This window comes from Colletes gigas, unplaced genomic scaffold (assembly GCF_013123115.1).
Source record: "Colletes gigas isolate AHSC1104 unplaced genomic scaffold, ASM1312311v1 Colletes_gigas_Sc00006, whole genome shotgun sequence".
Lineage (NCBI taxonomy): Eukaryota > Metazoa > Arthropoda > Insecta > Hymenoptera > Colletidae > Colletes > Colletes gigas.
The window spans coordinates 7247364-7258280 of NW_025106635.1; the positions used below are offsets into that span (position 1 = coordinate 7247364).

Sequence of the window (10917 nt, forward strand, 5' to 3'; positions counted from 1 at the left end):
ACTAGAAACTTTCCTACGGGCATAAAAACGAATAAATATGATATACAATATACATTAAAAATCATCATGATCACAAACATCCAAGAAAACATCAAATGCCTCACGGTTACAATTTCCATCACTGGTAAAAACGTATTTATGAAATGTCCCATCCATACAAACAGCTGTAAAAAAATATAAAATGAAAATAGAATAAATAGTGTATTTATTGATATCTTATATTATCATAATATTAGTTTTGTTTACTGTATAATAAATACCTATTACAGAACTCCTTGTACCAAATGCACACATACAAGCACATTCTGGTGGTACTGTGAAAGTTGCCATTGCCCACTGACTTTCAATATAATTTCCCAAAAATGAAATTTTTGAGAAACTAAAAAAAAATTGAGTTCATTAATTTAATAATAAAAATAAATTGACTTTGTCGGTTTTTCTTGCAGTGTTAGGTAAAATATATTCTAATAACCGTATAGAAATAATCATGGCAAATGTAATTAAATTACATATTGCCCAACACTGATTTCTTATAACAAATAAAAATTTCAATTCTATTTACGTACGTAGATCTGCGATTTAATTGTGTGTCTTTCAATGCAAATATATGTACTGTTCCTTTGTCACTAGAGGCACATAAATATTCAGAATCTCTACTGAACGTGATACTGAAACACATTGCATAAAATTTTTTTTTAAATACAATCTTACAAATATATTTTACAAAATGTATATTTATTCTTTAACAATCAAGGATAATATTCACCAGTAAACTGTAGCAGGATCTATGCCTCTTCTCAATTCTACCAGCAAGTGCCTATGTATACTGTCCCATACTCTAACTAGAGTACCTTGTATGGAAGCAGTTGCAATCATAGTTCCACTGTTGTTAACTGCGAGACAAGCCAATGCACCCTAATAGTATTATTTATAAACATAAAATACTAATAGAAGATATGGTAATATTGCCTTTACTCAAGTTTTTTTTTTTTTTTTATAAAATATGCATACCTGATGTGCCATAAGAGTCGCGGGAGTGCTAGAACTTCCAGCTTCTGTAGCACCTAGATCAACTAATTGTATACTGCCTTGTTTATGGCCAGGAAAAACAAGAAGTTGCTTTTGCGCAGTAGCCAAAGTAGCAACTTCAATTAATCCCTTTGGATTATCTCTTGTTTCTAAAGTTAACAATCTTCGTGTTGGCACAGGAAATGAAAAAACATGTACCTCGCGTTGAAGCGCTACTATCATTCTGTTTTTTAAAATTATTCCTAAGTAAGTAAATGTATTCTTTATTTTCACTGAACAGAAAATCCAATTTTTTTAATAAACTTACTTGTCTCTGCGTAATCTGACAGCTTTAATAGGACTGGTAAATGTTACTTCCAATACAAACTTTTTAGATATATCATCATAAATAAGTACTGTATTTTCTGCAAACTTTGGTCTTGTACCACCACCTACTATAGCAATAATGTTTGTTCTCCAAAGCATCTCTGCGATAGCTATACTTCCTATTACATCATTTTCCAAATGTGCTTTTTCAACTAATGGTTCTACATTATATACCCTAAGGCCAGATTCCATACAACATGTAAAGCATCCTAGAAAAATGAAAATTAAATATACTTTTTTTTTAAAGATATTAAAATATTAAAAAATCATATTGATACAAAAAATGATGGGTAGTCATTATTAATAATAGTAACCTGAAATTTTGATAATTGAATTTAAAGGTTAGTTCAAAATAGTATTATAACAAACGGTTAATATTTATACTGTTATATTTGCAAATATACATAAATCCATCATCAAATTTTAATCTTGTTAAAGAATTGAAAGAATGCAATAACAGTATTAGATTTCAGAGTAGTAGAATTAAATACGTCATAATTCTTAATAACCTAAATAATTGAAATCGTAATTAATTGTCACCTTGATCCTGATTAAATTGTAAATTAAGAATATTTCTTTCTCGAGCCATTTGGTTTTTCATGAAGTCGAGCAAATAAATATTTCTTTCCCGAAGTCTTTTCTAATTTCGTTTTATTAACTATAGTACGAGGTTTTGTTTACATTCTTATTTCACAATCACCTGTAACACAATGTTTCGTAGAGAATAAGAGAATTTCATTTTTTAAAGAGTATTTATTATAACAGGGGATAAGGCTGATTTTCACTATTAAAATGAATCGATTCTATATCATAGTTTACACTAAAACTAAATAGTAGAACACTGAGTTGTACCGCTCTAAGCGGCAGCATATGAAAGTAACAAGCGAAATCACATTGTTTACATTACCAACCCTTTCAGTTAAACGTATGTAATATATTTACGAATTGAATCAAATTATGTAACGATCTTTTATTATGTATAAATGATTACAAAGTAACAATTTCTACTTACAAATTTATATTTAGTAAATAAAAATATATAACATTTAAATATTTAAACGAATTTAATGACTGTTTGAATGTATAAATATTTATATGTCTATGTACTAACTGTTATATCACACGCAAAATATTTGTTCAATAATAGTAAATTAATATTTTTGTATTTGTCCAATAAGGTTATAGGAAAATTTTCTATTGTATAAAAATAAAATTCCCTAACACGATACTGTTTAACTTTAGATTTACATTATTGGCTGTACTGTCTGTCCTAATATCCTGCATTGCAGGTTCCGTACCGTGTAGAGATCTGTGTTCACAAAATTCTGTCAATAAAATGTCAGTAATGGTAAGTCTGAATATAAAAATGATTATTAATCTCGTTTTATTCTTCGTCTCGTGTATTCATAGCAACAATTATCTCGAAAATCTAATTCAAAAAATAATTAAATATAACTTATTTGTGACCTCCCCCTCCTTATTGCAAATCTCATCAATACTTTTGACTATGGACGTTACATGCTTTCAGTAAATATAACTCAATTGTTAAATGATCAAATTTATTCATTCACAGAGGATGAGGGCAGTGAGGTGTCCCACAGATGAACTCAGTCTCTGTAATTGTGCTATAATTAATCCAGATGACTTCCCAGATGATGTCAGGTACAGATAAGTCATTTTGTTATTATTTCATTGATTTAATACTTACAATAGGACTTAAAAATTAGGAAGCAATGTATACAATTTAAATTTTAGGAAAGTTTTTAACTAATTAAGTAAAGATATTGTATAATTTCTAGTTTTTTAATAACAATTGTATTAAATTGTATTAACTATAGAATGTTAATTATATATCATATATTAGAATAAATTTTTTTTGTTTTACATGTCTAAAATTATAATTTAATATTTTATCGGTATAATAGCATAAGAATATGTACATTTATTTGTAAAATATGGTGGAATAATCATTCATATAATTATATTTTTTAGGCATATCGAAGTTATTACTGAACAAAATCATTTTGTATTTACTGTAAAAAGACATCGTGAAGTACCTAGGGGAACTGTGGGTTTTAGTTTACCTCAGCGAAGATGGGCTACTCTTTCCCTCAATCAAGATATTGAAGTTAAACCTTATCACTTCAATCCCACTTCAAGCACAGAATGTTTATGCAATATTGTACTAGAAGCAGACTTTTTACAAAAAAAGTCGTACGTACATTTATTTTTTTTATCCGTGTACTTGTGTTGATAAGAATAAATTTTATAATAGTAATATTTGTTACATAATTTGTAATACAATTTATTTTAGTACTTCTTTGGAACCATATAATACTGATGAAATGGCCAAGGACTTCTTATTGCAATTTTCGGGACAGGCATTCACCGTGGGTCAGCAGTTGGTGTTTCAATTTAAAGACAAGAGAATGCTTGGTCTTGTGGTAAAAAGTTTGGAAGCTGCTGATCTCTCTGCTATAAGTTCTGGACAAAATACAGTTCCTAAAAAGACACAAATGGGACGATGTTTGGGCGATACTGTAATACAGTTTGAAAAAGCAGATAATTCAAGTTTGAATCTTATTGGTAAAGCAAAAGGAAAAGTTGTTCGTCAGTCGATTATAAATCCCGATTGGGACTTCCAAAAAATGGGAATTGGTGGACTGGATAAGGAGTTTAGCGCAATTTTTCGAAGAGCATTTGCGTCCCGTGTCTTTCCACCAGAGATTGTTACTCAATTAGGTTGTAAACATGTGAAAGGAATTTTACTTTACGGTCCACCAGGTACAGGTAAAACATTAATGGCACGACAGATAGGGACTATGTTAAATGCCAGGGAACCTAAAATCGTCAACGGCCCCCAGATTTTGGATAAATATGTTGGAGAAAGTGAAGCTAATATTAGAAGATTATTTGCAGAAGCTGAAGACGAAGAAAAAAGGGTATAAAGACAGTTTTACTTTTCTCTGAAGTTTCATTAAAATATTGTATATCAAAGCAATGATGAATCAAATTTAATTTTTAGCTTGGCCCAAACAGTGGATTACACATAATTATATTTGACGAGATCGATGCTATTTGTAAATCCCGAGGCAGTGTTGCTGGAAATACAGGAGTACATGATACTGTTGTGAATCAGCTGCTTGCAAAAATTGATGGCGTAGAGCAATTAAATAATATTCTTGTTATTGGTATGACTAATAGAAGAGATATGATTGACGAAGCACTGTTACGACCTGGTAGATTAGAGGTAGTTTTTAATAATTTTGAACTGAACATAGTTACCATTTATAAAGATAATTATTTCAGTAAAACTCATGCATATTTAAAGGTACAAATGGAAATCAGTTTACCAGATGAACATGGTAGATTCCAAATCCTTAATATTCATACATCCAGAATGAGAGACTATAAGAAGATAGCACCTGATGTTGATTTGAAAGAATTAGCTACTAAAACTAAAAATTTCAGTGGTGCAGAATTGGAAGGTTTAGTTAGAGCTGCGCAAAGTACTGCTATGAACAGATTAATCAAAGCCTCTAGCAAAGTGGAAGTGGATCCTGCTGCAATGGAAAAGCTTATGGTTTCTAGAACTGATTTCTTTCATGCTTTAGAAAATGATGTTAAACCTGTAAGTAATTTTAGAAAGATTCGAGTAGTATTTAAAAAAGTACTTTGATCATTATATTTTCATTACTGTATAATATAATATTTAATATACTACTTATTCTAGGCGTTTGGTACCAGTGCAGAAGCTTTGGATCATCTTCTTACACGCGGTATTATTAATTGGGGTAAACCAGTGGCAGAAATTTTGTCCGATGGTAGTCTCTACATTCAAGAAGCTCGCTCTACTGAAGGTTCCGGTCTTGTATCAGTTCTTATAGAAGGACCACCAAATAGTGGAAAAACAGCTCTTGCTGCTCAAATAGCTAAAAATTCCGATTTTCCATTTATTAAAGTATGCACACCAGAGGACATGGTTGGTTTTACTGAACCCGCAAAATGTCTTTCTATCCGAAAGGTAATATATACTTTTCGTATATCGATTTGTATTTTTGGCGCATGTGTGTTCTGTAACTGGGATATAAATAGCGTTTGTCAGGAGCCACGTCAACAAACATTAATTGTTTATACATACTTTGAAAATGTATATCTTAAAGTATAAAATGATATAGGACTTTTTGATATCTCTTTATGTGTTTTGACTTCTCTCACCATTCTCTGACACTTTGTATTATTTCAAAGGCAAACAAAGAAACAAAATCAATGATTATAAACAGAATATTCATTTTACCTTTTTATTTTTTAGATATTTGACGATGCATATCGCTCGCAACTTAGTTGCATTTTAGTTGATAATATCGAGCGTTTGTTAGATTACGGTCCAATTGGACCACGATACTCTAACTTAACTTTGCAAGCACTCTTAGTTTTATTGAAAAAACAACCACCACGTGGCCGCAAATTATTAATACTCTGCACTACAAGTCGCAGGTGAGACATTTATCTTTATCGAAATGATTATATAAAATTACGATAATCGAGATAATAATAATTGTGGCTTATATACTTCCCATAGGCAAGTTCTGGATGATATGGAAATGTTATCAGCATTTAGTACAACTCTCCATGTACCCAATCTGTCAACTCCTGATCATCTCTTGAATGTTGTAGAAGAAGTAGATCTCTTTAATAAAGACGAAATGGCATATTTACATGCTAAACTTCAAGGAAAACGGTACACTTTTAATTATACATTAGAAAATAATGACTGTTATAAAAATCGATCAACTTTGAAGATATAATCTTGGTAATTTTCGTTACAGAGTATTTATCGGCATAAAGAAGTTACTATGCCTAATAGATATGGCACGCCAAGTTGAATCAAACTACAGAGTGGCAAAATTCCTTTCAAAGCTAGAAGAGGAAGGCGGATTAGAGTAATAAATGTTTAATTTAAAACCATAATTGTTTATGTAGAAATGAATTAGACGTTGTTTAATGAAAATCAATACATAGTGCGTAAGTACTTAACCAATTTGCATTTAAATGCACTTAAACGTAAGTGAGTTGAAGAAAATCACGTTGTTAAAAACTATATACATGTCATAGGAGGAGATAAGTAAAGCATTTGAATAATTTATAAACATTATAAAGTATATTTTATAATATTTTACTTAGAAAAAATGACATTTCTTTTAAGTAAGTTTAGAAAATAATTTAAAAAATCAAAGAATACAGTATTTATTTTCCTTTTAATTATGCAGAACTTTATGTATTTTTACGTGATAAGTTACTATAAATAGCTTGACATTTTCAAAGGGATTTTATAATTCAAAAAACAATTCTATGACAAATGTACAGTCAAAATGTAAAAAAGAGAAAATATAATAGCTGAAAGATTAAAATTTCTGTTAGAAAAGAAGATAGAATTAAATATTTACAATGCATTTTTTTTATAAAATAAATTTCAAATTGTTATTTTACTATGGAAGCTTTCAAACTTTCATTATGTTCAATGCAATGGCAATATACTGGGTATTCCTGGATAGCATGTCCAAGTGAGCGGGAGGTGATTCCTTGTGCAAGAATAAGAGAAACAAAAAGAATAAAATTTATTTTATTTCGGTTTAGTTTTCAAAATAATCAAGTTTGAAAATTCACTCTGTGACGTAGTGTCTACCATGTTTATAAACAATGTTCTACGACTTTTGATATGCTACTCAAATCGTCGGTTCATTGTAGACATTAGATTTCCTGTTTTCGTAGGATCCGCTATCGGAAAATGATACAAAAAAATGCAAAGAAATCTTTTGGAAAATGGTTGTTGAAAGCTATACACATGTCAACTTCAACGACCACTACAAGACTGTAGAAGTATTCGTCAGCGAAAGCGAGGTAATCAATTTCAGCAATTCTGTAATTAATATTATTAAACGATGAAATTAATTCGTTTTTAATTTTTTTTTTAATGTAGTAATTCGTAAATATTCTGTAAACATTGTTTACAAGCACGGTAAACGCTATAGTCGTCAGTGCGTATAAAACAGAGCGAATTTTCAAACTTGATTATTTCGAAAAGTAAACTGAAATGAAAAAAATTTTATTCTTTTTATTTTTCTTATTTTCCCATAAGGAATCACCTTCCGTTTGCTTGTACACGTTATTCGGGAACACCTTGTATGTATGTAAAATAGATACGCATTTCTCGTCTGTGTAGATACAAAACTTATTTCTACAAGTTGCAGAAAATAGCTTCCTTTACTTTTAATTTATTATTATGTTTCACAGTAATATATTAGTTCTATATTAGTAATAAAAACTTTTTAATAATAGTTACAATAGTAAACACATTTATTTGTCAGATAAATTTACATTATACATACTGTAAACATGTATTTTTATGCCCCCATTTGGATGTAATGTACATCCATATAACTATCTACTGTGTGTATATTAGAAGTGGGCGGGTACCTAAGCCTCGGGTCGGGTTTAACGTGACTCGAAAAATACTCGACCCGACCCGAACCCGAAATGTCGAGAACCTGCCCACCCCTAGTGTCTATTACTATTTCAAAAGTTTATTGCAATTCTTGTTGAAAATGAATGTATGTACTTGATTGTTTGATGTTTGTTAATAGTTTCATAATCATTACCTTTGACAGGTATTTTTGAAAAGAATTATTGCAAAATCATTCCAAATATGTTAGGTATATAAATATTTATTTTGTTATTAATATTTGAGAATTGTAAAAACATTAAATTGTAAGATTTTAATTTCGAATAAATCAATATTTAGATGAATAAGTACATTATTTTGAGTAATGTTTAATTATGATTTGTTCTATGGCAGTTTATTATATATATCGTTGAATGGTTAAAACAAATTTATTATATCGATATTGAATTAAGTTATCCACAAGGGAAATTGTACATCACATTAGATTTCCTGTTGTGCATAATAAACAATGTAATGTGAATTATCTCTCTGTACTTATGACTATTATCTATGTATTAAAATACTGCAATAATAAACTAGTATCTTGCAAATATATGTTCAAGAATTAAATAAAATCGATTTGAATGTAGAACAATTAAATAAAAACAAAAAGAAAGAGCAATCTGGTCTATACTATTTCAATTTTAAATATTTTACTAAAATTAATAATCTACAAAAGTTATTTTAAATTTAAAGGTATATTTGTATTTAAAAGAATTAAATTAAAAATAAGATGCAATGACAATATTGTTCTTTCATTTTTTTTGTATACGAATACAGTTACATTACAGTTTTAAGTTACAATTCACACCTATTTACACTTTGTTTTTTTAACAGCACATTTCAACTGTACCTATTCCGTGGAACATATGAATGAAATGAAAAAATAATAAATTTACACATATTGTAGATCTTAATTCTATGAATATATGTCCTCTGGTAAACATTTTTACAAACATTAACAAGTATTATTCTGTACAATAATATACAGTTTTTATACAGTTAATCATTTGAACTATATAGATAGTGCCTTTCAATGATATATCTCAACTTAGCAAAAATCTTTTAAACAATGTTCCTTTATTATGTGCGTTTACAACTTTATTTTATCATTATTGACATTTTAATAAAAATACATGTAACTAATTGAAATTACGCCTGTATCAAAGAATTGTTCAACACAAATTATTCATTTTTACATTAATACTAGTTGTGACATATACAATATTATTTAACGATGTATCAATTGAACAAATTTCAAGCTGAATCTATGAATTTAAATATTTTTATTTATAATTTAAACGAAAATTACCTTTTTGACATGCGCATAAATTGACAATTAAAATGACAAAGCATAAAATTGAAAACAGTTTTCATAATAAATCAATGAGGTAATTTTATAGATATATCTAAACATGTTGAACGTATCTTGTGTGTATATAATATGTACATACATATAACTGAAAAATATATCAGGGAACATAATCGACTAATATATAAAAATAATGCGTATATACTTTTTATGTATAAGTCTTCTTTTTTAAATCTGCTATCAATTTTGTTAATTTCACTTGTAGATTTCTAAATTTGTGAATTACGAATTTAGAAAAAAATTTAACAGAGTAATATATAAATTTCGCTATCACGTTTCATCAATGTACACATTTTACTTCGCCATAAAATTATTATGATACACCTTTTCTATAACAATGTTATTGCAATGCGGCATATGCAATCAATTCTATGATAAAAAGATTTAAAAAGAAAAAAATTGGTTTAAACGTCTACTTTCTATTTATTATTTTCTTCATTCTTATTCGAGTTAACTCAACGTAATTATGATTTCTTGTTATTTATGTATAGATAAAAACAATATATAATATGTACAATCAGAAAATTGTGTTTATTCTCCATGTGCTTTGAGTACTCGGCAGTATTTAGGCACCTTAATTTCTGTAAGGAAAGAACAATTTATACTTCATACTCGTTATACTTCGAATTTTACGTAATACATTATTTTATAACATTTCATTATGATTTTGTTCTTATATAAATTATGTAGATGAAATTACGGTATTTCAAATAATATCGATATCGATATCATTTAATATTTGCATATGATCAAAAATATTATTCATTCCAGCCATAGTAGAATTTCTATAATTTTTTAGCCACCAAGAATATATTCTGTGTGAAATAAATAATTCTATCGTGGAAACGTGTCAAGTATATGATATATTTTTGCTCCAAACAAATTGATCGAACGTATATTTTAAAAACCTTAATTTTATGATTCGTACTTGAAATATATGTGTGTAACGTGTCTGCATACAGAGATAACGTACGTCAGGTTTATCACACCACATTGACAATATTTTATACACTTTTAAAGCACGAATTTGAAACACTTAGTACGAAGTTCAAACGGAGATATATGAATCAACAATATCATGTTTACCCTTAATAATACTCAAGTACGCCTCATTAATATCTATTGTAAGTATACATGTGAAACAATCCTTACATTCTTGCATCGTAGGTAAATCGATATCTGTTATGTGTTAAGTCATGTTACAAGCATTGCGTTAAGTGTCTGCAAGTTATCTCACAATGGTAATACTATAATATATGCAGAGCCTAAAAACACAGATCATGTTTTCTAAATAACAATTATATATAAAATATTCTTAACATGTACACATGTTGGAGAGAATTTCTCAATATCGATTGAAAACGATGTTTGTGACATACGTTTGATATCAACCAGCACCAAGCAAATTATATGCTCGAAAAATCTGTGTCTTGCCCTCTTTGACAATATAGACTACAGAGATCTTATGTTGCAAATACTTTGTTAATATAATATATAAAGGAGCCTGAAATAGAAACTTTGAGAAATGTAAAAATTTTTCTTTGACAAACAAAACTTTTTACTTTTGTTTAATCATTAAAGAGAACATTTTTGTTTTATAATGATGATATTAAGAAAAAATGCTATCAACATTAGATTTAGAGTGATA

General features: G+C 28.6%; 2 protein-coding genes across 3 annotated transcripts; one reads left to right on the forward strand and one right to left on the reverse strand.

Annotated features, from left to right (window-relative positions):
* Positions 1–25: 25 nt before the first annotated feature.
* Positions 26–2125, reverse strand: LOC122395560 (WD repeat domain phosphoinositide-interacting protein 4-like). The gene is made up of 7 exons (XM_043393225.1): positions 1936–2125; positions 1337–1604; positions 1012–1252; positions 767–915; positions 567–668; positions 261–379; positions 26–164 (listed from the first exon to the last, which is right to left on the reverse strand). Exons 1-7 carry the CDS (start codon positions 1994–1996, stop codon positions 55–57), a joined length of 1050 nt encoding a protein of 349 aa, XP_043249160.1. The 5' UTR covers positions 1997–2125; the 3' UTR covers positions 26–54.
* Positions 2126–2671: 546 nt separating this feature from the next.
* LOC122395513 (vesicle-fusing ATPase 1-like) lies at positions 2672–8041 on the forward strand. Of its 2 annotated transcripts, XR_006258981.1 has the most exons (11): positions 2672–2743; positions 2969–3057; positions 3388–3609; positions 3710–4337; positions 4421–4645; positions 4727–5026; positions 5129–5419; positions 5708–5892; positions 5978–6136; positions 6225–7296; positions 7376–8041. XR_006258981.1 is itself a non-coding variant. In XM_043393129.1 (10 exons), exons 1-10 carry the CDS (start codon positions 2732–2734, stop codon positions 6340–6342), a joined length of 2229 nt encoding a protein of 742 aa, XP_043249064.1. In that variant the 5' UTR covers positions 2672–2731; the 3' UTR covers positions 6343–8041. The 2 variants fall into 2 exon arrangements, 1 of the variants encoding a protein (XP_043249064.1); XM_043393129.1 differs by having other exon boundaries at positions 6225–8041.
* The last annotated feature ends 2876 nt before the right edge of the window (positions 8042–10917 follow it).

Coding starts and splice junctions, on each gene's coding strand:
- LOC122395513 (XM_043393129.1), top strand. Junction 3,610..3,709: donor GACTTTTTACAAAAAAAGTC/GTACGTACATTT, acceptor AATTTATTTTAG/TACTTCTTTGGAACCATATA. Junction 5,893..5,977: donor CTCTGCACTACAAGTCGCAG/GTGAGACATTTA, acceptor TACTTCCCATAG/GCAAGTTCTGGATGATATGG.
- LOC122395560 (XM_043393225.1), bottom strand. CDS start 1,996: ATGAAAAACCAAATGGCTCGAGAAAGAAATATTCTTAATTTACAATTT. Junction 1,253..1,336: donor GTCAGATTACGCAGAGACAA/GTAAGTTTATTA, acceptor TTTAAAAAACAG/AATGATAGTAGCGCTTCAAC. Junction 165..260: donor TACAAGGAGTTCTGTAATAG/GTATTTATTATA, acceptor ATTTTTTTACAG/CTGTTTGTATGGATGGGACA.